The sequence below is a fragment of the Trichomycterus rosablanca genome, chromosome 2 (assembly GCF_030014385.1).
Source record: "Trichomycterus rosablanca isolate fTriRos1 chromosome 2, fTriRos1.hap1, whole genome shotgun sequence".
NCBI lineage: Eukaryota > Metazoa > Chordata > Actinopteri > Siluriformes > Trichomycteridae > Trichomycterus > Trichomycterus rosablanca.
The window spans coordinates 45,078,546-45,106,338 of record NC_085989.1 but is presented as its reverse complement, the minus strand read 5'-3'; the positions used below and the strand labels follow the sequence as shown (position 1 = coordinate 45,106,338).

At 42.4% G+C, this 27,793-nt stretch overlaps 1 protein-coding gene across 1 annotated transcript; it reads left to right on the top strand.

Moving 5' to 3' along the window:
• Positions 1-68: 68 nt before the first annotated feature.
• Positions 69-26,632, top strand: engl (endoglin, like). The gene is made up of 17 exons (XM_062986652.1): positions 69-162; positions 637-803; positions 1,024-1,336; positions 1,629-1,797; positions 3,889-4,033; positions 4,120-4,312; positions 7,026-7,180; positions 7,309-7,464; positions 9,496-9,585; positions 16,889-17,113; positions 18,726-19,244; positions 21,420-21,502; positions 23,184-23,211; positions 23,262-23,289; positions 24,062-24,127; positions 25,419-25,508; positions 26,538-26,632. The coding sequence occupies exons 1-17, from the start codon at positions 69-71 to the stop codon at positions 26,630-26,632; spliced, it is 2,616 nt and encodes an 871-aa protein (XP_062842722.1).
• The last annotated feature ends 1,161 nt before the right edge of the window (positions 26,633-27,793 follow it).

Below are 27,793 nucleotides of genomic sequence, written 5' to 3'. Positions count from 1 at the left end.
AAGAAAGTAACGACTGAAAGACACAAAATATCTGCAGCTGGAGAAAGTGGACAGAACAGGCATCGGTCATGGCCGTCTGCGACAGCTCAGTTCTCAGAACTGAAAACCCTCAGAACTGGCAAGGACTGGCAATACATGAGCAGCACCCCAACAACACCTACTGTTCACCCTGTGCATAACATGAATTTACTGGTGGGGTCCATTCTGGAAATGGGATGCTGCGCCACCTATGGGGTAGTCCATGGATAGTAAAGTTCCATGGTAAGGCCCAAAAAACTTCATGGATAGTAAAGTTCCATCGTAAGGCCCAAAAAACTTCATGGATAGTAAAGTTCCATCGTAAGGCCCAAAAAACTCTGGGCTGAGTTCCCAAAAAAAGATAAGTATGATGACATTGCATGCCAGCAGAAAACCAGACTGGACCAAGCAGCCCAGTATCACGGCTTCCGAGAAACGGCAGGTTTGCCAACAAAGGAGCTGGCAAATCAGAGAGGGAAAAAACGATATATATATATAGAAAAACTTTCACCTGGAGGGAATTAATGCTCACAGGGCACAGACACAATTGTCTGCACCTCCGTCCTCCTTCTGCCAGCCAAACTTCCCATCACTAATGTATTTATTATAAATCAGCAGGTGATTCGGCACTGCGGTGTTCAGTCTCTCCTGTGGGGGCGCTGCATCCAGTTCATGCTCAGCTCGAACAGTTCAAGGCAGGGCCGGGCTGTGCTGCTAGAGAAGAAGGAGCTAAAGAGACCCATGTGATCGCTGTGGGGGGATCCAGTCACCACCCGAACAAACAGGTAAAGTGCTCTGTCTGTCTGTCTGTCTCTGTCTGTCTGTCTGTCTGTCTGTCTGTCTGTCTGTCTGTCTGTCTACCTACCTACCTACCTACCTACCTACCTACCTACCTAGCAAAGTAAAGAAATTTTTTAATAAACTGACTTGTTGGAAAGGTGAAACGTATAACCTGTTCCTCCTCTACTGTTAGAGGTTTGAGTTGCTTTCTCTCTCTCTCTTTAGGTGACGGTAGTCCTAAAGCCGCTGTCTTTCTCTCATCCTGTCAGTCGCCCAGTCATCCTAGTGTTGAGTTCTCAGCATGCCGTGCACTGGGTTCTGGAGAGTGAGGGACTGCCGTGGAATCTGCACATGCTGGTTCAGGTGTCGTCTAACTCCACGTTGAAGAACGGGAGTGTATCGGTTCGTGTTCACTACATCCCTTTGTTGCCATGGCGTCCACGAGCTCTGCTACAATGGACTTTGCAGCGTCACTCGTCCATCTCGTCCTTAATACACTCTGTCCGTGCCAACCGTGCCTACCTCCGCCTTGGAGAGGGTGAGCACACACACACATGCACACACACACTCAATCATCTCTGATTTGTATGTTTTTTGATTTAATGTTTTTATTCGTGTAGCATTCAAGTATCTCAGGTTTACTGGTTAATTTGTACTATGAGGCAGACTGGGTTAGGCGACTGGGTTAAATTATCTTATCAGGCAGCCATGGTGAGTACCCACAGACAGTGGTCTGAAAAGGGACAAGCCATGAACCACTAACAAAGCGGCCAAGACTTACTAGTGCCAGAAACATAAAGGCTGTGTATTTTTTTCCCTCTGGCCCTCAGATCCCAGCATGCCGAGCGTGTGCCAGCTCCAGTCTCTTTTCCTTTCTCATAACTACCTGATGTCAGAGGTGCAGGAACAGGAGGTGAACGGCTGCGCTCCCTCAGCGAGGCACTCTGATCCAGAGGTGCACATCATCAAACTTTGGTCTGCAGGATCCGGACTGTGCGGGTGAGCTGGAGTTTAAACAACTTTTTACTAATGCCCCCATTACACAATGGCTTTACCCCAACGTCAGGAATAAACTTATAATACATTATGGAAAACGTACAGACCAGGTTATCTACACTTGATGTAGAATAGGTTGTTCCAGACACACCAACACATAATACTAGGGGAAAAGCCCAGACTTTGTGAAGAATATCAGACACCCATCACCATAAAACACATCCTGAACGAATTCCCAAAGTACAACAGAGAAAGACTACACCTGTCCAAAACAATAAAAGAAATCATCACCCAAGTTAATACAGAAATAATCCTCAAACTCCTCAATAATATTAGACTGACAACATATAAATATATAATACAAGACCAATAAAACTAGCATCAAACACAGATTTCTTCCATGAATATTATAAATATGATAACATGGCATCATAAAAACAAAGAAACAAACACAATGGCTACAGATTTAGGGTGGTGAGGGCTAGCACATGCTTTATCTTAAACAGTTAAAGCTAGCCACTGCATTTTTTTGGAAGCATTAGAGGAATGTGAAAGAGGGGGTTTGCATTAGCTGCAATAAGGAGGGTTTCTCTAGGGCAAAGTGTAACCCACTAACCGATTGTCCATTCTTTAAATGCCACAACAATCCAAATACGAGGGCTCTTCAAAAAGTTTACACACTTTTACATTTTGGTTGGAAGCGGTGAGGGTGGGAGGTGCAGTAATCGGTCGTGTCTGAGAGACTGAGAGAGCTTATAGTCCGGATTTAGCTCCATCTGATTTCCACCTTTTTGGACGCTCAAAGAAGCTTTAAGAGGAAGAATATTTTCATGTGATGATGATGTGAAAGCAGCGGTGCATCAGTGGCTACGTGATCAACCAAAAACATTTTAGGTGATGGCATTAAACAGTTGGTAGGACGCTGGAAAAATGCATTGGAAGGTGACTGTGTAGAAAAATGATGTCAGTGGGACATAGAGTTTAAAAAGTGAGGAAACATTTTGAAGATCCCTCGTATCATTAAAATAAGAGTGTGACGGATAAAGAAAGTAAAAGTCATGTTTACATCTAAACATCTACACTGATATGACCAGAATTACAGTATGTGGAAAACATTATTATTGAGCTTGGGGGTTTTTCAGCCACAGCCAAAGCAAAGAGGTAAGTAAAACAACAATCAATTATAAATTAAATTCACATTTTCTTTTTAGACTGAGGAGAGCAAATTTCCCACAAACCTGCTTCAGATACTTTAAATGGGGGTTGGCCGATGTCTGATGGCTCTGTATTAGAACGAAACATCCAACAATCTCATGGTTAGATGTCCACATACTTTTTTTCTATTAATTTATGCATCTTCTCCATTTTTCTTTCGATTTAGCATAGTCAATTAGTCTTTCGCTGCTGGGGGATCACAGTTGTGTCCGAGGAGGGTATATTCGCCTGCTCCACACCCACGTCTGGGTTCATTTACATGTACATTTGTGGCATTTAGCAGACGCTTTTATCCAAAGCAACTTACAATTATGACTGAATACAGGTTGTGCAATTGAGGGTTAAGGGCCTTGCTCAGGAGCCCAACAATGGCAACTTGGCAGGGGTGGAGATTGAATCGACAACCCTCTGATTACTCTTTCAGTACCTTAACCGCTGAGCTACCACTGTCTACCACTGAGCTGCAACATTCACACCCACTGATCCTATGCACAGCCTCTTAACATAAACTATATGAACAAGTATTAAGTATTATGTTGTTTATGTAGGATGACACAGTGGCTTATTGGGTAGCACTGTCACCTCACAACATAAAGATTCTGGGTTTGATCTCCAGGTGGAGCGGTCCGGGTCCTTTCTGTGGGGAGTTTGCATGTTATCCCCGTGTCTAGTATCCACAGTCCAAAGACATGCAGTCAGATTAATTGGAGATACAAAAGTTCTGAGGTGTGAGTGTGTGTGAATGTGTGTATGAGGGTGGGTTGGACCCACCGTGACCCTGAGTAGGACGATGTGGTGGTGAAACAGACAATGATTGATTTAATGATAGAACTCCACCATCAACCTCTACATCCATCTGTCTTCCTGTCTTTCTTTTAGCTCATTTCAGGTGGAGGTATCTATCTCTCTGCAGCCCCGTGTTGCTGATGCTGGGTGGTATAATGTGGTGTTGGTGTTAAGCAGTGCTTCTCCAGTAAACTGGGCTCTGGTCACTCCTGGCCTCCGCGGCCACATCACCGTCCATGTGAGACACCTCTTTATTTTTTTCCTACATAGAGTGTTTTTTTTTTACCAAAGTTGATTCAATGACACTTGTGTTTTTTCTTTCAGTCGTCCCACAGCGTGACCCCTCTCTATCCTCCCAAACCAGACCTTACAATGACCAGCACCACCGTTCCTCACCTGTTCGTGACTTCTGATCTGCTCGACTGGGCCAACCAGACCGGGTATCCCTTGGTGGCCTCGTACACAGAGGCTCATCTGGCCAATCGGTTTGTGATTAAGCTAAAAGGGGGCGGAGCAGGTGAGTTATTAACAGCTAATACACTTTATTAAAAATTTTGTTTTTTTCTCATTTTTATCAATCACTTTATTCTGGTCAGCCCCAGTAGAAACCATTAGGAGCAAGGCTGGAATACTCTGGACTGGGCGCCAATCCATCACATGGCTTCAGCCATTCTCCCCTCAGACTTAGCCAGTCTTGTCTGTGTAAACACCTAGCTGGCCGATAGCACAACTAAGAGTTCCAGCAGAACCCGTGAAAGACCGCTGCACTGCCTGAGCACCTAAAACAAACACGTTTATTTTATTTTATATCACTAAAAATAGATTTATTATTTTAAAATAGTAAATGAACAGTAAATAAACAAAAAATGTTATGTTTAATTAAATAAAAATAGACGTGGGGACCCAGTGGTCTAAAATGTACACAAATGGCTCAACCAAGTACTAACCAAGGGAAATGAGTATGTCAATGTGAAGTCGATATGAGGTTCAGGCTGTTTTGGAGGCATAGAGGTAGTCCACCACCAGTTTGGCCGGCCATCAACCAGCCAGCAGAGGCCGCAATTGCAGCAGCAATGAGGAAACCCTTCACCCACACCTCTCTCAGACACAGCCATTGCCGCAATTGCAGCAACAAAGAGGAATTCCTTCGACCACTCCTCCCTAAGACACAGCCATTGCCGCAATTGCAGCAGCAAAGAGGAATCCCTTAAAACAGTGAATGAACAGAAAATGGTGTGTTTAATTAAATAAAAATAGACTTGTGGGTTAAAATTTTCAATAAAATTTAGAAACATTCATTTACCAGACTTGGCACAGTTTTTCTGCTGGATGCCCTTCCTGACACAACCCTCCTATTTTTATGTGGGCATGGGACCAGCACTGAGGGCGCACTGACAGGTGCACCTTCCAATGGCTGGGCTTTTTCGGACATCCCACTCCCAGAACAATAGCCAGTCATTTTTCTACAGACGCCCAAGTGATAGCACAGCTGAGATTCAAACCCCAGCTCCCACAATAGTCATTTATTCACTTTCACTAGCTACTTTACCTTAAAACACCAATAATACATTGTCCATCCATACACTAATCCATTATATCCTCTGGTGGATAGATTAGAAGGTGTACCCAAATAAAATCCTGGGGTAACGTGCCAAACGTCTCATAGAAATTGACTAAAAGTGATGAATGAGCCTAGGTCTGAAGATGCATGTTGCTGTGCAGAACACTACTAGCTTTGTCACTGCACCTCTAACACTCAGTACAATTTGAGTTAAATATGACCTTTGGTTTGGGTCTAATGTTTATTGTTTTCTGAGTTCCTAATCTAAACTGATGTCCTTCACTGACTCCATGCTGCTGCACAACAATATAATGCATATCACCAAGAGAAAAGGGTGACAAAAACCTTTAATCATTTAAACAGAAATCTGCAGAAACCCTTTATGGCCAAAAATCTATGGGCATGGTCCAAAACCATTGTTATTAATATAAAATGGTCCTTTCTATTTGCATCCATAACAGAAAATGAAATGAAATGTTGGTACTGGGTGTGGCTGTAACATTTAATCAACATTTAGGACGGGCGGCCACAAACTTTTGTCCACATAGTGTAGACATTAAATAAAAGAAAGTGCAGAATTATGGGAAAATAGCTAATTGGCTTTAAAAAGTGGGTTCATTATTGGAGTAAGTGAATGGTAAGAGCTTCAGTTGCAAACACTTAAGACATGCTGTCAGCAGTGTCACTGCATTTAGAACTGGAGTTGGAGTTTGGAGACTCCACAGAAATGTTTTAAAATGTGATATGGTCAGAAATGCTCTATATTCCAAAAATGTGCTAGTGTATGTGTATTATACACCAATAAAATGACACAGGTCTAAATCACCCTGAAATGTGAGGGGGTCTAGTTATTGTAACGTTTCTTAAGTGTGTTTAGCTTTTGCCGGCAATACTTTGTTTGTTTGGTACCTTGCAATAGATTGGTGAGAGTGTTCAAAGTTTATTCCTCCCTTGTGCACTGGTCCCAGTGGTCTAAAATGTACACAGATGGCTCAGACAAGTACTAACAAAGAGAAACGAGTACTTATAAATGTCACTGTAAAGTAGATATGAGGTTTGGGCTGCACAGAGGTAGTCCACCACTAGTTCGTTGGTCCATCAAGCAGCCAGCAGAGGCCTTAATATGCCAATGGCTGTGTCTGAAGGAGGAGTGGTCAAAGGGATTCCTCATTGCTGCTGCATTTGTGGCCAGTGGCTGTGTCTGGGGGAGGAGTGGTCAAAGGGATTCCTCATTGCTGTTGCAATTGCGGCCAATGGCTGTGTCTGGGAAGGAGTGGTCAATGGGGAATCCTCAACCGCTTAATCCTGGTCAGGCATGTGACCGGTCCAGCTCCAGCAGTAAGCACTGGGCGCAAGGCAGGAATACCCTGGACAGGGCACCAATCCATCACAGGGCTTCGGCCATTCCCCCATCAGACACAGCCTGTCTTGTCTGTGTAAACGTCTAGCTGGCCGATAGCACAGCTAAGAGTTCCAGGAGAACCCGTAATAGACTGTTGCACTGCCAGAGCATCTAAAACAAACATTTTTTTAAATATTTTATTTTATATAACTGAAAAATAGATTTATTATTTAAAAATTCTAGCAAATTAACAAAAACATTTTTTTGTTTAATGTAATAAAAATAGACGTATGGGTTCAATATTCAAGTCTTTCTGTACAAACCCAGTCCAGGCAGTGATGGAGGCGAAGGCTGAGGAGACGAGGCTGAGACACTGGCTGAGTGGAGGGGTCAGGGATGGTGTGGTGGTCAGCCAAGACGCCATCAGCACCCAGTGTACGGAAGGACGCCTGACTGTCTCAGTGGATAAAAGCATCTTACAGGTCAAACACACACACTCAGTGTTATCAGCGTATTAATTCTGCCGCTATTTTTGTTTCTTCTCTGTAATCAGTGGTTGATAGTTTAGAGACGCGGCATGTTCTCAAACATGCCCTTGTTTTGTGTGTAGGCTCTTTCACTGTCTGTGTCGGCGGTAACTCTGAGGGACACTTCATGCCGGGCGTGGTCAAACGGGAGCCATTTCCTGTTGGCGTTCCCGGTCGTTTCCTGTGGGACTGAAGGAGAGATGGATCAGCATAGCAGACATGTGCAGTATAAAAACATGGTGAGAGCGAGACATTATGGGTCTGTCTGAAAACCTAGTGAGCTGCCTTGCTGCTTAATGCCTACCTGATCAGTTGCCTCAGTAGAGAGGATTCTAATAACACATCAAACTGATGAAGCAGATTATTTAGATGCACTACTTAGACAGAGATTACAGCGATTAAGTCACCGCAGTTTTAGCTTACTAAGCTAACACAGTCAGCCTTAGGCCATTTAAACCAACGGGCTGAGGCGGCACAACCTGCTGGCATGCCAGCTAAAGTCAAAGGGTTAAACTGTCCCTGACAGGCCTTCACTGCTAAGGAAGCATCAGACACTCAATTGCTATTTAGTAAGATTACCGCTTAGAAATAAGGCATCTTAGTAGGCAGCATTTTAATGTATCTAAGTATTTAGACATGCCTTCTTCTCGGGAGTGTTGGATGACGTAAAATGTGTCTATGTAGAGAGATCACTAGGTTGTCAGACAGACCCACTGTGTACATGTGCATGACATGTCATTCATCAAGGGAACATCTTGCTGTAAGTACATTAGAAAGAGATTGTAAAAAGGGCATCTTTCGTTACCCATCATGCTCTTCCCCGTCTGTGTGATTGGCACTCTGGTGCAGAACAGCTCCCTGCTGAGTTTTGTCTTTTGAATGGCTCATAATGGTGTAATTAGGTGTGGAATGAGGCTTAGTTCTTTATCAAAAGAACAGTTTAGGAACTGGCTGGATCTTTCTGACACACTTAGGCTTTGCGCCTGCATCTTAATCTACATCTGTATCTGACCTGGGTCATTCTGCCCATGTGAGCAAGATTAGAGCACTTGAGATGTGGTTTGATGGTCATGGTGGCTTGTGCCATTCTTTATTGTTTATTGTTTGGGTACTGACAGGCAATTTTCAAGAACGAAAGAATACTTTGAACTTTGTATCCTTGGATTCTTGTCTACTTAAGCTAGAGTGGATAATGTTTACTGTGGAAGCTCTTCTGTAAGTCGCTCTGGGTAAAAGCGTCTGCTAAATGCCGGAAATGTAAAATGTAAATGAATACAGAGGTATACTACTGTGTATAATAATAATAATAAGCCTAAGTTGTATTAAACACATTATTTTGTAAGGGAATCGTTTACTTGCTTCTTTCCTGCCATGGTTTGACAGCTTGTCTGGACTTGAATGGACTTTAATGCATTTTCTGAGATATCAAATCACATTAAAAGGTAGCACTGTTGCTCCACAGCAGAAAGGTCCTGGGTTCGATTCCAAGATGGAACGTCCTGGGTCCTTTCTGTATGGAGTTTGCATGTACAAACATGTGCAAATGAGGTGAATTGGAGATGCAGAATCGACCATAACTGTGTTTGACATTAAAGACTTGAATATGAATCATGTGTAACCAGTAACAACTACCTGTCCTGTCATGAATGGAACCAAAACTCATTGGAAAACGAGTTGTATGGGGTGTGTATAGTGTGGATTGTCTATGGAGATCACTGTACTGATGGTAAAGAGTGTGAGTGTCCATTACTGTTCAGCAGCCGGATGGCTCAGGGGAAGAAGCCTGCTAAAATTAGCTTTTTATTTTTTAGTTCTGAAATTAGTTTTCAGTCTGTATGGTTTGGCAATTTTCACCATTTCACAGCTGCTTTTTAACTCGAGCAGAGTGGATATAACATGTGGTTCCGGTGCAATTTGTGGAATTAGTTTCCAGGTTTGGTAAACCTAATAATACTGTCGGATGCAGTGTGAGCTACACTTGTAACCTTCCTACATTTAGCCATGTCAAAAAAGGTCTAATCATGTCAAAAAAATGTCTGAAAACGATGTATTTGTTTATTAAATTTCACTAACCATCCTGGTTTGGATCCACCTGTATTCCAGTTTATTCAATGCTTAGTTAATTTATATAAATTAGATGTGCAGTTTGCTTAATGCAAAACTGGTAGGTAAAAATGATAGTTGTTGGTTTCCCTTACTTGTTAGCAACATACAATCATTCTAATGTTGTGTGCTAACTAATTATCAGAGTTGTGTGTTTTTGCACGCAGATATTACTGTGGAGGAATAAAACTCAGACGGACCCACTAGACGAGACAGAAGGAAGAAAAGCCAATGAGTCAACGCCGCTGGTTATACATGTGAGTGATGCGTAATGTATCTGGAATGAGATGTGGTGATGACTACAAAAAATAACACAATATGTACATCATATTCAGACTTATCAAGCCATTTAATAACCCCTTGTGCACTGTGAATGGGGGCATTGTTATCCCACAATAACAACACTAATAATAATAAGTTCTGTTTATTCAGCTGCCTTCCTAAACTTAAGATCACTTTACAACAAAGTACAGTAATAATTATCTGAGAGGAAAAAAAAACTAAAGGATAGAAGAAAGGCAGAAATCTTGATTGAAAAGGAGAGACCTAAAAGAGGAAACTGTCGTACAGTCACAAAAAGATTTGGCAAGGACGTCCAGAGGTTGGAGACTGCAGTACTAAAAGATCTGCCTCCCAGTGAGGAGAGTCTAGGGATGTAGGGATGCAGGAGCTCCCTGAGACATGCTGGGGTCAGACCATGAAGGGCTTTAAATGTAATGAGTAATATTTTGTACCTGAATGGAGGCTGGTTAAGATCCCTTGAGATCATTGACAAGCTCCTCCCGTGTAATTCTGGACTGACCTCACCTTTCTCAGAATCATTCTTACCCCACCAGGTGAGATCTTGCATGGAGCTCCAGAGCGAGGGCGATTGACTGTGATCTTGTATTTTTTCCATTTTCGAATTATCGTGCCAACAGTGGTCTCTTTCTCACCAAGCTTCTTGCTGATGGTCTTGTAGCCCATTCCAGCCTTGTGCAGGTCTACAATCTTGTCCCTGACGTCCTTTGATAGCTCTTTGGTCTTGCCCATGGTGGTCGAGAGATTTGAACGGAAGAAACTGATTCTGTGACAGGAGTCTTTTATACAGGGACAGGACTAATTTGTGTGCCTTTTGTGCACATAACCGGTCTGTGGGGGTCAGAATTCTTGCTGGTTGGTAGGGGATCAAATACTTATTTCCCTTAATTAAATACAAATTAATTTATAACTTTTATTTAATGTTTTTTTTTCTGGATTTTTTGTTGATATTCTGTCTCTCTCTGTTAAAATAAACCTTCCATAAAAATTATAGACTGTTCAAGTCTTTGTAAGGAGGTAAACTTACAAAATCAGCAGGGGATCAAATACTTATTTCCCCCACTGTAGGTAGGTAGGTAGGTAGGTAGGTAGGTAGGTAGGTAGGTAGGTAGGTAGGTAGGTAGGTAGGTAGGTAGGTAGGTAGGTAGGTAGGTAGGTAGGTAGGTAGGTAGGTAGGTAGGTAGGTAGGTAGGTAGGTAGGTAGGTAGGTAGGTAGGTAGGTAGGTAGGTAGGTAGGTACTTTATTGATCCTTTGCAGGAAATTTCTTTGTTACAGCAGCTCGCATCAGACAACAACTTGCATACATACAACATTCACTAACAGTATAAAAACAAGAAATAAAAATAAAAAATTACAGTATGATTCTACAGTATATACATGTAAACACTTTTATGGTGCATGCATAGCATACAAAATGTAGGTATTTATTAGGTATGTAAACATTGGTCTTATGGTGCATGCATAGCATACAAAAAGTAGGTATTTATTATAAATTATTATGAATTATTTTAAATTATTATGAGTTGTTGAACAGTCTGATTGCAGATGTAAGGAAAGATTTCCTGTAGCGTTCAGTCCTGCATTTGGGAGAAAACAGTCTGTGACTGAAGGTGCTCTGTCGAAACACCTCCAGGGAGTGAAGTGGGTGTGAATGGCTTCTGATAGCTTTGTGAGCATTCTTAACTCTGCTACCTGAGCCCTGTTCAGACCCCACTATGGAACTGGCCTTTTTGATCTGTTTGTTTATTCGGTTTGTGTCCATTGTTCTAGCACTCTCACCCCAGCAAACCACTCCAAAGAAAAGAAGATATGAAGGAACCTAAGGTGAAGCTAAGGTTGTTCTTGAGATACCACTTGAAGAGAAATCGAACAGAAGTATTTCATAATTTACAGTATCAAAAGCGACACTGAGATCAAGCAGAAGAGGAATGTTGATGGAGCCACCATCCAAGGCAAGCAGCAGATCATTTACTCTAACCAGTGCAGCTTCAGTGCTGTGCTGAGAACAGAAACCTGACTGAAAAGATATTTAACTGGAAACGCTTGCAGTTGTGCCGTTGCTACCTTTTACATCACTTTGGCTAAGAAGCAATGGTTGGAGATTGGCTTGTAATTTGCGAGACATGTTAAATCAAGACCAGGTTTCATAAGAAGAGGTGTGACTGCGGCTGTTTTGAGGGCAGTAGGTACAAAGCTGGATGACAAACAAGCCTTTATTAAATGAGATATATAAGGAGAAATGAGAGATGCATAAGCTTTTAGAAGAGTGGTCAGGGCAGGGTCAAGCTGACAGCAGGGATAGACTTAATAATGTCATACTGAAACTCGTAAACATGTCATGAAGTAGCTGGGCATAAGAAGAAGAGGAATAAGCACAAATTATTCCTATATTTTACACGTTGTTCTGAAGGAAGTGTAGTAAGGCTCGGCACTGATCTGAAGTACTTGGAGTGGCTGATGAGGGTGGTTGGACGAGTTCTAAAAAGAGTTTTGGCCCTTGAGTTGCTTTTATTTAAAATGGAAGAATAAAAGGAGCAGCAAGCTGCACTTAAAGCATAACTGTGGCCTACAGGCCTGAATGTTCAATTTGTAGAGTATTGAGTGGATAAAAAGACCCGATTTCTTACACAAACAATCAAGGCGTCTACTATTGGCTTACATCTTGTGGAGCTAATTTGTGGGATGTTCCCCTGCTTACGTCATCAGCCGTGTGAGCACAGAATCCCACGATGCAGTGCGCCCCTGGCCAAAACATTAACGAGTAGGGTGGATATATTTTTAGTTGGTGGACTATTCTTAGTGACAGTGAGGTGTTTAAAAACTCCAGCAGCACTGCTGTGTCTGATCCACTCATACCAGCACAACACACACTAACACACCACCACCATGTCGGTGTCACTGCAGTGCTGAGAATGGTCCACCACCTAAATAATACCTGCTCTGTGGTGGTCCTGTGGGGGTACTGACCATTGAAGAACAGGGTGAAAGCTGGTTAAAAAGGTATGTAGAGAAACAGATGGACTGCAGTCAGTAATTGTAGAACTACAAAGTGCTTCTATATGGTAAGTGGAGCTGATATAATGGACAGTGAGTGTAGAAACAAGGAGGTGGTTTTAATGTTATGGCTGATCAGTATATGTTGAGATTCTACTCACTTGTGGGACAATAATGCACAGCAAAATATCTTTATTAATGCCAAACTCTCATGCAGTCGGCTTGGTCTTTACTCACACACTGAAGACGACGTAGCTTAATGATGTCACATTGCACGGGATTTGTGGAACCAATGGGCTTTTGTACAGCGGTAGACCTGAAGTGACACGATCCTCTTGTAGATCAGCCAGTTTTGTGCTCCGATTTTGGTTCGCATTCATCTACAGAAGAAACAGGCATTTTATTACTTTTCTGGAGGCAGAATTGGCAAAAGGTAGCCAGAATTTCTGTCTGAGCTTTGAGAGCATGAGATTTCTTCCCAAGTGTCCTACTTGTTGAGGTATTTAATGCAGAATCAGTTTGGATATATGTGAATCTTTGGGAAGGGTGATTTAATTATTTAGATTCTCTGGCATAGCTTCTTTATCTATTCTATCTCCAACGTTCATGATACCCTCATCCATGACTGAATCTAGTTTGCATATGGAACTATCCACTCTGACTGGCTTGTCCTGTTTGGGACAGTGGTAGTCTAGTGAGTAGAGCTTTGTGCTATCAGTCGGAAGATTGCCAGTTCAAATCCAGGCTCTGCCCCCTCGGCTCCTGGGGTGCTGTACAGTGGCTAACCCTGTGCTGGGATATGCGGAAAAAGAATTTCCTTGTACTGTACACGTGTATATGTATATATGATAAATAAAGGCATCCTTCTTCTTCTTTCAACAGAGCCAGTTCTGTGTCATCTCTGTATCATCTCTGTTCATAGCAAATAATTGACTTTTCTGCTTAATCCAAATCATCCACAGTTAAAATCAGTTGTTCATCTATTTGTGTAGATGTAGTGGCAAGGGTTTTGTCTTTTTGCCTTCAAAGAAGCAGGAGTCGGTTTAGCTTCAGGAACCATGCAACAGCTCTCTGTAACTTTCCCCATGAAAAATAGTTCAAAATTACATTCTGCATACTTATGCAATTCATAGGTGCGTCTCTCTTTACTTCTGGATCATTTGAAGATATGCTGCCTACTTCTTCCGGTACATTAGACTATTTGTTTTCACTTTCTGATAGGAAGTGAGGACCATTAAAAGTGCTTCTATATGGATTCCACATGAGACATCGTCTGCTGGATTATTTTTGGAATTCACATGTCTCCGTTGATGTCATTGAGAGAGACTGTGAATCACTGTCTGTTCTGTTCACAACATAGTTATGGAAACGTCTTGTTTGGTTGTGGATGTACTTTAGTACGGATGCACTATCTGTCTAGAAAGTAGAGTTCTCAAGCTCTATGTGAAGTTCCTTTTGTAGCTTTCTGTCTGCTTTGACAGCCAGTGTTGCAGCTGCTAGTTCGAGTCTTGGAATAGTTTGCTGTTTAAGAATGAAAGCGACATGAACCTGTCCCTTATTGTTTGCAAACCGAAAATAGCTGATGGTTCCTTATTCTATTTAACTTGCATCACAAAAGTAATGAAGCCTAGCAGTCCTTATAGCACTAAAGTTCTCAGGTTTTATACACCTGTCCACTTTCGAACCAACTTATCTGATTCGACTCTACGAGCCCATCATCAATACAAGATATCTTTAGAAACAAATATTTCTTTCACTGCATACGGTGGGAAGATCTATGTATACAGTGCTGTCTAGATTGCCAATTTCTAGTCCTTTGAGCTCAAAACTCTTGACAAATCTTTCTTGTCCCATCGTTCTTGGAAAAAATTCTAGTTCTGCGACCTTAAGCGTTCATAAGGTTTTCTGTGCAGAATGTAGCAGAGCTACCTGGGTCGAGGAACGTGCATTTATAGAATAAGCTGTAGTTCGCCATCTTTACTGAAGTTTATATGAGAGTTTGGATACAATCAGTTTTGGTTTAATGCTACATCCAGTCCATCCATATATTCTAGATCTTGAATGACATTGCAACATTCCTTCAAATCCAGTGCATAGACATGAAAAGATTTCCCATTATCAGCTTTGATAGATGTCTAGTTTAGTGCCTCTTCTATATAAGCATTAGTGATTTTCGCTTCATCATTAAAATGTACTTTTAACAACAGCTTGGCCTCATTATATCCTCTACATCCTTTCGGAGGATCCATGTGCATGCACCTTCAAACTAGATCTCTGGCAGCACTCGTCAGGAACTGTTCAAATAGAGTTTATTTTGACAGTTACTGGTCTTGTCTTTGATGGGGTATTTAAAGGCATGGATGAAAGGCTGATATGACAATGGGTCACCCAGTGAAATTAATATTGCCACAAAATCAGTCATTGTCTGTTTTACCTCTACTTTATCATAATGTCGTGGTGGGTGCAATTTACTGGGCAAAAGGCAGGAAACACCCTGGACAGGTTGCCAGTTCATCACAGGACAGACACACACCTATGGTAATTTTGTATCTCTAATTAACCTGACTGCACACCTTTGGACTGTGGGGAAACCCGAAGCACCCAGAGGAAACCCACATGGACACTGGGAATTGAAATTCAGGACTTTCTTGCTGTTACAGCGGGTGTGGTGAAGGGGTGGGGTGTCCACATGCTTTTGACCATATGGAGTTTTAACGTCAGCACCGTCTCAGTTGTCCTTGGTTCTGAGGGAGTGGTAGCCAAGCAGTTAAGGTACTGGTGTAGTAATCAGAAGGTTCAAGCCAGACCGCTGTCAATCTGCCACTGTTGGGCCCCTGAGCAAGTCCCTTAACTCTCAATTGCTTGAAATGTATTCACACATAATAAATGTATTCGACACAGTGAATCACAGCATTCTCTTGTCCACTCTCTCCAACCTTGGAGTAACAGGTTCAGCATGGCAATGGATGGCCTCCTACCTCGAAGGGCGCTCCTACCAAGTGTCATGGAGGGGATCCATATCTCCCCCATGCACTCTCTCAACCGGTGTTCCTCAGGGCTCTGTACTTGGCCCACTTCTTTTCTATATCTACACCCGCTCTCTGGGTAAGGTCATTGCCTCCCATGGCTTCTCCTACCACTCCTATGCAGATGACACTCAGCTCGTTCTGTCATTTCCTCCTTCAGACACACAAGTCTCAGCTCGCATCTCAGCATGTCTGCGAGATATCTCACAATGGATGTCAGCTCATCATCTAAAACTTAATCCCAGCAAGACAGAGATGTTGCTCATTCCCGGAGATCAATCTCCAACCCAGGACCTAGTCATTTCTCTTGATGACTCCCAGATCAGACCATCTGATAAGGTAAGAAGCCTTGGTGTTGTCCTGGATAACCAGCTGACCTTCTCTCCTTATATAGCCAACATGACAAGATCGTGCTGGTTCCTTCTGTACAACAACAGGAAGATTCGGCCATTTCTCTCCAGGGAAGCTACCCAGATTCTGGTCCAATCACTTGTAATCTCACGGTTGGACTACTGCAACTCCCTCCTGGCAGGAGCTCCCATGTCCACGATTAAACCCTTGCAGCTCATTAAAAATGCAGCTGCCCGTCTGGTTTTTAACCAACCTACACACTACCACATCACCCCACTGCTACGTTCTCTTCACTGGCTTCCTGTAGCTGCACGCATTCAGTTTAAAACACTGATGCTCGCCTACAAAGCCAAAAATGGACCAGCCCCAAGCTACCTTCGCGGTCTAATCAAACCTCGCTCTGTACCACGCAACCTCCGAGCCACTAGTCTCGCTCGACTTGAGCCTCCACCCAGGACTAAAGGAAGACAAGCATCAAGGCTCTTCTCTGTACTAGCACCCAAGTGGTGGAATGAACTTCCTCTGTCTGTCCGAACATCTGAGTGTCTTGCTGTCTTTAAAAAACAATTAAAAACCCACCTTTTTACTAAGCACTTAAGCTGACTTGTACTTATTTACTAACATTTTTTAAAAACACTTTGGTTCTAACAGGTTTCTGCAGATTTGTGTTCTTCGACTGTTGTTTACTAAAACTTGAGAAATGAAATGTTTACTATGGAAGCACTTCTGTAAGTCGCTCTGGATAAGAGCGTCTGCTAAATGCAGAACATGAAAATGTAAATAATAACACCACAAATGTAGATGTAATCTATCTAAGGTCAAACCAAAACCTTTCATGTGTCTTTTTGTGACTCACACTCACTGTTTATCTGTTTATCTGTGTCTCAGTTCAGCTGTCTGGCTCCTCTGTCCGTCCTTGCCACTGCGGTGGATTCGAGTCCAGCCTCCACCCCCGAGGAGGCACCATGGAGTGGTCCGGTCTCCGACTCGCAGAGGCTCCCGACACCACGCACCACTTCTCTGCTTTTCATGAAGCTGTTTGCGACTGATGAATTTGAGAAGAGAGCGGTGGGTCCCTGCGTGGTGACCGCCCAGGGACGAGTGTACGCCGAGGTCAGCTCTCGCCTGCTCTATCAGCCTGTACTTCAGCTGTGTTTATGAATGGCTGGGAGGCGTGATAATACAGTTGTAGCCTAGTGGTTAAAGTACTGGACTAGTAAGTAGAAGGTCAATGCTTCAAACCCCACCACTGCCAGGTTGCCACTGTTGGGCCCTTGAGCAAAGCCCTTAACCCTCAATTGCTTAGACTGTATACTGTAAGTCGCTTTGGATAAAAGTGTCTGCTAAATGCTGAAAATGTCTATGTAAAATAATACGATCATGCTTTTTTTTTTATCAGTCACACAGAGACCAGAGAAGCAATGTGGTAGCTCAGTGGTTGAGGTACTGGACTAGTAATCAGAAGGTTGCAGGTTCAAGCCTCACCACCAAGTTTTTCCGTTGGGCCCCTGAGCAAGGCCCTTAACCCTCAATTGCTCAAACCATAACCATGTGCTAAATGCCACAAATGTAAATGTCTGATTGCGGATTAAATGTAAAGACTAATTTTGAGCGACAGTGTTAGCTCCGTGGTTAAGATACTAGACTAGTAATCAGAAGGTTGCAGGTTCGAAGCCTCACCACTGCCAAGCTGCCACTGTTGGGCCCCTGAGCAAGACCCTTAACTGCTCAAACTGTATTTAGTCACAATTGTAAGTTGCTTTGGATAAAAAGTGTTGAATTGCACTGAAATGATGCACAATTGAAATTGCACTGAAATTATGCAATTGTGCAATTGCACTGAAATGATGCACAATTGGAATTGCACTAAAATGATGCACAATTGAAATTGCAACAAAATGACGCACAATTGAAATTGTACCGAAATGATGCACAATTAGAATTGCACCAAAATGATGCACAATTGGAATTGCACTAAAATGATGCACAATTGAAATTGCACCAAAATGATGCACAACTGGAATTGCATTAAAATGATGCACAATTGGAATTGCATTAAAATGATGCACAATTGGAATTGCACCAAAATGATGCACAATTGGAATTGCATTAAAATGATGCACAATTGGAATTGCACCAAAATGATGCACAATTGGAATTGCATTAAAATGATGCACAATTGGAATTGCACCAAAATGATGCACAATTGGAATTGCACTGAAATGATGCACAATTGGAATTGTACCAGTAATTGGACACCTGGCATTGGACTCCTGACCATAAGCTTGTTGTACACCCAATTCCGAATCATTTGTGGCTATAATAATAATCCACTCTTCTGGGAAGCCTTTCTACAAGAATTTGGAGTGTGACTGTGGGAATTGTTGTCCGTTCACTCAGTAGAGTCAGTGAGGTCAGGCACTAATGTTGGAAGTTTAATAAAATTTCTATTCTGTTCAACTGGGTTGTGACCAGGAAACTGGAGCTCCTGTGCACACAACTAGTCAAACCAGGTCTTTATATAAAGTTATATAAAGAAAGTTTAACAAAGTGTACAGAGCAACAGATGCACTACAGTTGGTAATTGTTTACCCACAAGTTCATATATATGACATGTTTAGCTTATACAATAATCGATGAATGTACATTCCAGATAGGTGTACCTAACAAAGTGCTCGTGAGAATATCAATGATTTAGGTATATTTGTTTTCTTTGTGTCCTCAGATTTCGGTGAGTAAGGAGGTCAAAAGGAGCGTGGAGGTTTCCTCCTGTGTGTTCTCGCCTCTTTCGGACCCCCGCGCCCACATGGGCTGGTCTGTCATTCAGGAATCCTGTCCTGCAGACCCTTCCTTTATCCTGCACAGTCAGACAGAACCCGAGGGCGAGGACAGAGATACGGTGACCGCGAAAGATGAGAGGAGAGCCGACGCAACAGAGGAGGAAGACGAAGATGAGGACAGTGGACGTGACCAAAGCAAATCAAGGAACAACCCTCACCCAGCTTATCGGACATCATATTCTCCGAAGGAGAGACAGCGAGGGGCGATAGGACAGCAGGACGGAGAGACGGCGGGGGCTGGACGGCTACGGTTCAGCTTCGTACTGCGACCGGTGTTTAATAACTCCATCCAGTTCCTGCACTGCACACTTCAGCTGTGTGGAGATGTGAGCCGGACACACAGAGTCTGTACACACTCGACTCCTGTTCCCCCCCTCATACACATGAGTTCCAGCACACAAGAGGTAGTGTACCACACACACACACACACACACACACACACACACGTGTGTCATGTGTTCGGCTTAACTTGTGCAACGAGTCAAAACCAACTCCAACAAAACCAACAGTGGCTTACCTGGTAGAGTGGGTGATACACAGCAACATGGGTTCTGAGGACCTGGGTTTGATCCTTCCCTATGGTCCCTGCTTGTAAGGAGCTGCTAGTTAATCTCGAAACTTTGTGGAGTACCTCCGGGCCAGTTTAGAACTGACCTGGTTCAGAAAGGTGGGAGGAAACAAGGAAAACATACAAAACTCCCTACAGACAGTGACCCGAAGTGAGGATTGAACCCACTTTTTCAGGACCTAAGCTCCTATGCAGCATCCACACTACCATCTACTACTGTTAATTCATTTTCTTTCACAATAACTGCCTCCTGGTCAGGGTTGCATACTGTATGTTCAAGATGACAGTTCATTTCAGGGCATCTTACATTTACTTGCTACTGAAAAGGAAAGAGGAGCTAATCCATCTACTGGTATGTTTTGGGAGGTGGAGGAAAACTTCTGACACATAGAAAGCATGATGAACTTCTCACAGACAGTCCAGACAGTGAGCAGAGGGGACGAATGCACCCCTGTCCCTAGAATCGTTGTTTCTGTGTGTCCATCACATCACAAATTTTTTTTTTTTTAATTAGTGGTAGTGAAGGTACCATACTAATGATCTGACGGTCAAGGGTTCAAGTCCCTCCACAGCAAGCTGCCACCGCTGTGCCTGTTTCGCCCATTTTGCCCTTTTTCTCTTAATCTAGTCGTGTCCAGTTCCCCAAATGTAACCTCATCCACTGTTGCACACCCCCACTTTTACCAAAGAGAGCTGGAGACCGCTACTCGCCTCTACGCTGCTAGAGATGGAGTCTCACAAAGAGCCGTATCAGGTACAGTCACACTCTGCTATCGTCCCTTGTGCATCCTTCTACCAGCCACAATAAGGAACCCATTCAACCCCTCTCTCCCAGACACAGTTGATTAGACGTCTATGCTATCGACCTGTTGGATGCTTAGCCAGGTTGAAAGCACAGCTGAGATTCAAACTGAGTTTGAGATCTCTGTGGTGACTGATGGGCTTTTAAACAGGGTTCTTATAACCCTCAGTTGCTTGAAGCATGTAGTATCTTAATTTTTAAGTCTTTTTGTCAAACTGCCAGACTGTAAATGTACATCTGGTAAAAATTAAATCAAATATTTCTCAACATGTAAGCACAGTTCTAAATCAGCGATGCTTTTGTGTACATATGTTAGAATGTAATCATACATATACAACCAATCAGCCATAACATTAAAACCACCTTCTTGTTTCTACACACTTACCATATGGAAGCACTTTGTAGTTCTACAATTACTGACTGTAGTCCATCTGTTTCTCTGCATGCATTGTTAGCCTCCTTTCACCCTGTTCTTTAATGGTCAGGACCCCCACAGGACCACTACAGAGCAGGTATTATTTAGGTGGTGGATCATTCTGAGCACTGCAGTGAGTTAGTGTGTTAGTGTGTGTTGTGCTGGTATGAGTGGATAAGACACAGCAATGCTGATGGAGTTTTTAAACACCTCACTGTCACTGCTGGACTGAGAATAGTCCACCAACCAAAAATATATCCAGCCAACAGCGCCCCGTGGGCAGTGTCATGTGACCACTGATGAAGGTCTAGAAGATGACCAACTCAAACAGCAGCAATAGATGAGCGATCTTCTCTGATTTTACGTCTACAAGGTGGACCAACTAGGTAGGAGTGTCTAATAGAGTGGACAGTGAGTGGACACGGTATTTAAAAACTCCAGCAGCGCTACTGTGTCTGATCCACTCATACCAGCACAACACACACTAACACACCACCACCATGTCATTGTCACTGCAATGCTGAGAATAATCCACCACCTAAATAATACCTGCTCTGTGGTGGGGTGGTCCTGTGGGGGTCCTGACCATTGAAGAACAGGGTGAAAGCAGGCTAAAAAGGTATGTAGAGAAATATATGGACTATAGTCAGTAATTGTAGAACTACAAAGTGCTTCTATATGGTAAGTGGAGCTGATTAAAATAGACAGTGAATGTAGAAACAAGGAGGTGGGTTTATTGTTGTGGCTGATCAGTGTATACAACCAACCAAAACTTCCTTCTGTCTCTGTCTCAGTGTGAATACAGAAACTTGACCAGACCGGTGTTGGTCACCTATTCTCCTGATGCACTTGTTGGTCTTCTGTCACCTGCTGGTCAGTACTGAATATAACACTCGAGTAATAGTGGTCAATGATTCCATATAATTATAATAATTGTATCATAAATTTAGGTTTATCACTGTAAGAAAAGACGTATTTACAAAATGATTGAAAAGTAATTGCTTATTTAAAGATAAGTATTTAAACATGGGAAATACTCTTATTATTTTATTCTTACACATACAGGGCAACAAAAGGCATTATGATTACATCAAAGATGAAGAGAGTTTTATTTCCTTACACACATTTAAATATTTTCTAATGCACAATAATAAGACCATTGTATTTCACTGACACTTTATGTCAGGGGTGCCCAGACTGTCTAATAAACAATGATGATGATTGGCCACAGACTGTCCAATAAACAATTAAAAATAATAGGTATACTTGATTATAATCAGTGACATTTATTTGAGTGACTAATGATGTATCTTTGACAGTAATGTGTCGTCTAAGATTTTGCTTACCAGTTAATTATCCTACTGGGAACATGATTATACTCCATCATTACAGCAACTGTTCCCTGACAAATTAGACATGCACACTTCCCTCTGAAATCAGTGAAAATAGTATTAATTTCTGCCCCTATTTATTCACATTTTTTGTTTGTTTATTAGGATTTTAACGTCATGTTTTACACTTTGGTTACATTCATGACAGGAATGGTAGTTATTATTACACAAGGTTCATCAGTTCATAACATTACATCGAACACAGTCTTGGACAATTTAGTATCTCCAGTTCACCTCACTTGCATGTCTGGACTGTGGGAGGAAACCAGAGCACCCGGACTAAACCCACGCGGACACTGGGAGAACATGCAAACTCCACACAGAAAGGACCCGGACCGCTCCACCTGGGGATCGAACCCAGGACCTTCTTGCTGTGAGGTGACAGTGCTTTATTTATTAAGAAGTTAAGGAACATTAATATGGGTGTAGCATTTCATGCTGTTCTTCAATGGTCAGGACTTTCCCAGGACCACTACAGAGCAGGTATTATGTAGGTGGTGGGTCATTCTCAGCACTGCAGTGACACTAACATGGTGGTGTTGTGTTAGTGTGTGTTGTGCTGGTATGAGTGGATCAGACACAGCAATGCTGATAGAGTTTTTAAACACCTCTATGTCACAGCGGGACTGAGAATAGTCCACCAACCAAAAATATCCAGCCAACAGCACCCCGTGGGCAGCATCCTGTGACCACTGATGAAGGTCTAGAAGATGACCAACTCAAACAGCAGCAATAGATGAGCGATCGTCTCTGATTTTACATCTACAAGGTGGACCAACCAGGTAGAAGTGTCTCAGAGTGGACAGTGAGTGGACACGGTATTTAAAAACTCCAGCAGCACTGCCGTGTCTGATCCACTCATACCAGCACAACACACACTAACACACCACCACCATGTCAGTGTCACTGCAGTGCTGAGGATGATCCACCACCTAAATAATACCTGCTCTGTGGTGGGGTGGTCCTGTGGGGGTCCTGGCCATTGAAGAACAGGGTGAAAGCAGGGTAAAAAAGGTATGTAGAGAAACAGATGGACTACAGTCAGTAATTGTAGAAATACAAAGTGCTTCTATATGGTAAGTGGAGCTGATAAAATGGACAGTGAGTGTAGAAACAAGGAGGTGGTTTTAATGTTATGGCTGATCGGTGTATGTTTGGTGGTAAAAGACAGGAGAGGGAGCTGGAGGTGGCAAAGGTGAGGATGCTGAGATTCTCATCTAGAGTGACAAGGGTGGACAAGATTAGGAAGACATTTATGAGAGGGACAGAGCAGGTAGGATTTTTTGGAGACAAATTTAGGGGGAAGAGATTGAGATGGATCTGAGCATGTGGAGAGGAGTGTTGAGAGATCTATGGGGAGAAGGGTGTTGAGGTTTATGGATGTGGTGAGGGAGGATGTTCAGGACAGGGCTGAGGTTACCCATAACCATAAAGAAGAAGAAGCAGCCTTGAAAAATATTTAAATATTATTTCAACTATTTTTGTTGAACTAAAAAACATAAGGCTGTTATGAAGGAGAGAAACAGGACCCAGGATCACAAAAAGCCAACTTAAATTAAAACGAACCAAACAGAAGGCACGACAACCTGTGGCTGCACAAGCAGGCACAGCTGCAGGTTGTCAGCCTTAATTAGGAGGCCTCTGATTTAAGGCCTTAGTTCCAGTGGCTCTGTAATTCCTGCGACGCCGGGAACCAGAGGTAAGATCACCCGACGCCGCAGGAACCCTTACAAAGGCACCGTCAGATCTAAAGATGAACATATGACCTTTACAATTTCTGTGTAAAAAACAGTCTGACTTCTGCATGGCTTCTCTGTATGATCTATCAGATCTACCAGTCTGCACATAACAAATTATTATAAATGTAAATAACCACAGAAGCCCAGATCCAGAGTAGGATACATCTCATCTCATGGGCGTGGAATATATTCAGAGCTCAATTTAGTCTATCAATCGAAAAAGTAAAGCAGCGAAAACTACAGCCAGACGGCCTATATATGATATAATAATGATAATAGTAATAAATGTAGTGCATTTGTTTATAGGTAAGCTTGCTCAGAAGCCTCGTGTAACAGAGACAGAGACGTCCAGACACAGCTCGTCCAGCAACGGTAAACACACACACACACTCACACACACACATACATTTAAAATATGAACAATAAAATAGATGTTTAGCCGCTCAGGTGGCGCAGCGGTAAAGTACGCTAGCACACCAGAGTTGGGGTTTCGAATACATCGTATCGAATCTCAGCTCTACCTTCCGACTGGGCTGGGCGGCTGCATGAACAACGATTGGCTGTTGTTCATAGGGTTAGGAGTAAAAAGTCGGATCATAGGTCCTCATAACTGGTGCAACTGCGGCCCCTGCTGCTTGACTGATGGCGCCTGCACAGGGCTGAGGAATAATGCTGATGGGGGTGTGGCCCTCCATACACAGTGCCTGTCGGTGTATGAACTCGACTCGTGCAGGTGAAATAATGCAGTCTGTACTGACTGTTTGTGCCGGAGGGGGCGTATTTCAGTTGATAGGCGTCCTCAGTCAGCGGTGAAGGGTCGAATCAGTATAGAGGACGCAATCAGGGTAATTGGACACGATTAGATTAGAGGAGAAAATTGGGGGAAAAAAGTGGAAAAATTCAAATAGATGTTTAACTGTGGGAAACATTTAATATTTTTTAATGTGTTTTAATGTATTTTAGTTTTTAATGTATATATATATATATATATATATATATATATATAAGGGTTGCCATTAAAATAAATCCCCTTGAAAGGGTTAAAAGGTAAAAGGTGACTATTAAAAAACTTTTAGATAGTAACATTGTACCTGATTTCATTACAATAAATGTTGTCATTTATTAAAAGACTAATAATAAGTCAGCAGTCACTGGGAAGTTGTAGGATGATCTAAAAGCAGCAGGAACAACAGTTACATAGCAAACAATAAGCACCAAACAGTTCCGCAAACATTTGCACATTAAAAATCAGACAAATTAGGATAATGGCATTAAAAACAATAATAGAACTCCTCCCAATGATTATGTTTGGAGGTGGGAGCATCATGATATGGGGCTGTTTTTCTGTAAACCGTATTGGGATATCATGGGATGTATCAAGATGTATGAAATTAGTAACTCACTCTGGATGTTTCAACAAGACATCAACCCCAAACATAAAGCCAATACAGCTCAGGACTAGTTTCTCAACGAAAGGTGAAGGTGCTCCCACGTGCTAACCAGTTTCTTCTCAATCCCAACAGCTTGTTGATGCTGGGATTCAAACCCTTAAACTTCAGATTAATATCCCAGATCCAAAAACACTGATCTACCACTTTTAAAAATGGGTGAAGTCTGTGTTTAAAGTCTGTGGTAAAGTCTGAGTTTTGCTGTGTGTTGTCAGTTACAAGCTCGGTCTTGATCAGTGTGTTTGCTGCGTTCCTGCTGGGTATTGGCCTGATGGGGGCGCTGTGGTGTATCTACTCCTGCACAGGTACAACACACCAAGCCATCTCCACATCCAGATATACATCATCTTCATTCTCAGTTTATAATGACTCATGTTTTTAAACCTTTTACAGACATTTATTTCTGCTGTGGGCTTAAACTGGGCTCCAAGATTTGAAGCTCAAACCTTTGGGTTCAATACAAACCATGTTGCACAAGAAGCTCCTTTTAGCCATCATGATAAAAATTATAATGCTTTGTACTTAAAGCTTCAGAAACTAAAAATGAAACTTATAATTCAAAGCTGAAACCTAAATGCTGTACATGGCCTGATGTCACTAGTACCACTTCTGCTACTATAATAAAATAGTTATTACTTTTTACTAGCAAACACTAGGCACAAGGCAGGAACACAGTCTGGACACATCACAGTCGAGTAACCAGTGTACACTGAGGAAACCCCTACAGACACAGGGAAAACATGCAAAAGGGAAAACAGTGATTGGTGGGAATGTTCTAATCCAGGTGTTAGAAGGTACACCGTAATCGTCGGTTTTTGTAACTGGGCCACGGTTACCAAAAGGCAGTTAGAAGGTTGAAGGTTGTCACTTCAAGCCCCACCTGGCCAAGCTGCCACTATTGGACCCCTGAGCCAAACCTTTAAATCTCAATAGCTTGAATTGTATTCAGTTACAATTGTAAGTCGCTTTGGCACAAAAAGCCTTTACTAAATGCAGCAAAAGTAAATATTAAACCACACCAACCAGCACAGTTGGCAAATGACGTGGAGGTGCCCGTTTGGGGATGAAACACACAGTCAATCCACTCTCTGGATGGCTGCCCATACGATTGCAAGAACACCATACCTAGAGTACATTGTGTAGGTGGGAGCATCATGATATGGAGCTGCTTCTCTGCAAATGCATTACACGTTATTTAACAAAAACATGAATGGAGCAGCGTAGGGGAACATATTAAAGAACTGATTCCAATCAGCCAAGAAACTGAATCTCTAACATCTTTTCCTAGTACAACAGCTGCTCTGCTACTTAATTAAAAAAATTATGTTTGACAGGACGATCTGTGGTTGTGCGTGGAGAAGGTCTAACTGAGACCCCAAGTTCCTGGAACCCAGTAGCTCCACTAGAACAAACCAGCAGTGCAGTGTAGAGGTGGGTTCACTCTCCTAAACAAAAAGTCCTTATTATCAAGCATGAACCATGTATATCAGCATAATCTAGTCTTTGTTATATCTGAGTAATATATTTGTTCTTTTACAGGTGGTGGATGGCGTGGATAAGATGATTAAACATGTACAGTTTACATTTACATTCATGTAAATAACTGGGCTTGAGCCAGCAACCTTCTAATCACTGATCCAGTACCCTAAGCATTGTGCTAACGGACCTGTAGATCTAAACATGTCCGTTTGTTTGTTTATTAGGATTTTAACGTCGTGTTTTACACTTGTTACATTCATGACAGGAACGATAGTTATTCATTATACAAGGTTCATCAGTACACACAAGGTTATATCGAACACAGTCATAGACAATCTAGTATCTCCAATTCACCTCACTTGCACATCTTTGTGCTGTGGGAGGAAACCGGAGCTACCAGTGGAAACCCACACAGACACGGGGAGAACATGCAAACTCCACACAGAAAAGACCCAGACCGCTCCACCTGGGAATCGAACCCAGGACCTTCTTGCTGTGAGGCGACAGTGCTACCCACCAAGCCACCATGTCGCCCCCCTAAATCTGTCTCTATATGTCGTTATACACCTGTAGAATGCATCTTTATTTGAGTGTTAGTTAATGAGTTTTCAAATTCCAGGGCACAATTGTATAAACTTCAAGTTATCATGATAATCTCACGGACGGACGGATGGATGGGCGGACAGGCAGACAGACAGTCAGATAGGTAGATAGATAGATGGATGGATGGATGGATGGATGGATGGATGGATGGACGGACAGACAGACAGATGGTATTAGGTCTAGATACATAGTAATATACAGATATATGGAAATAGCTAGGTGTGTATAATAATGAATTTACATTTTCAGCATTTAGCAGACGCTCTTATCCAGAGCGACTTACAGAAGTGCTTCTATAGTGAACATTTCATTTCTCAAATTTAGGTAAACAGTCGAAGAACACAAATCTGCTAAAACCTGTTAGAACCAAAGTGGCCTTTTTTTTTCTTTTCTTTTTTTTTTTTTTTAAATGGAAAAGATAAAGTGTTAGTAAATAAGTACAAGTCAGCCTAAGTGTTTAGTAAAAAGGTGGGTTTTTAATAGTTTTTTTAAAGACAGCAAGAGACTC

Bases quoted from the DNA above. Each gene is read 5' to 3' on its own strand.
- engl (XM_062986652.1), top strand. From the start codon at position 69: ATGGCCGTCTGCGACAGCTCAGTTCTCAGAACTGAAAACCCTCAGAAC. The intron at 19,245-21,419 runs GTAGTGTACCAC...TCTCTGTCTCAG, and splicing joins TGAGTTCCAGCACACAAGAG to TGTGAATACAGAAACTTGAC. The intron at 21,503-23,183 runs GTACTGAATATA...TGGTGGTAAAAG, and splicing joins CTTCTGTCACCTGCTGGTCA to ACAGGAGAGGGAGCTGGAGG.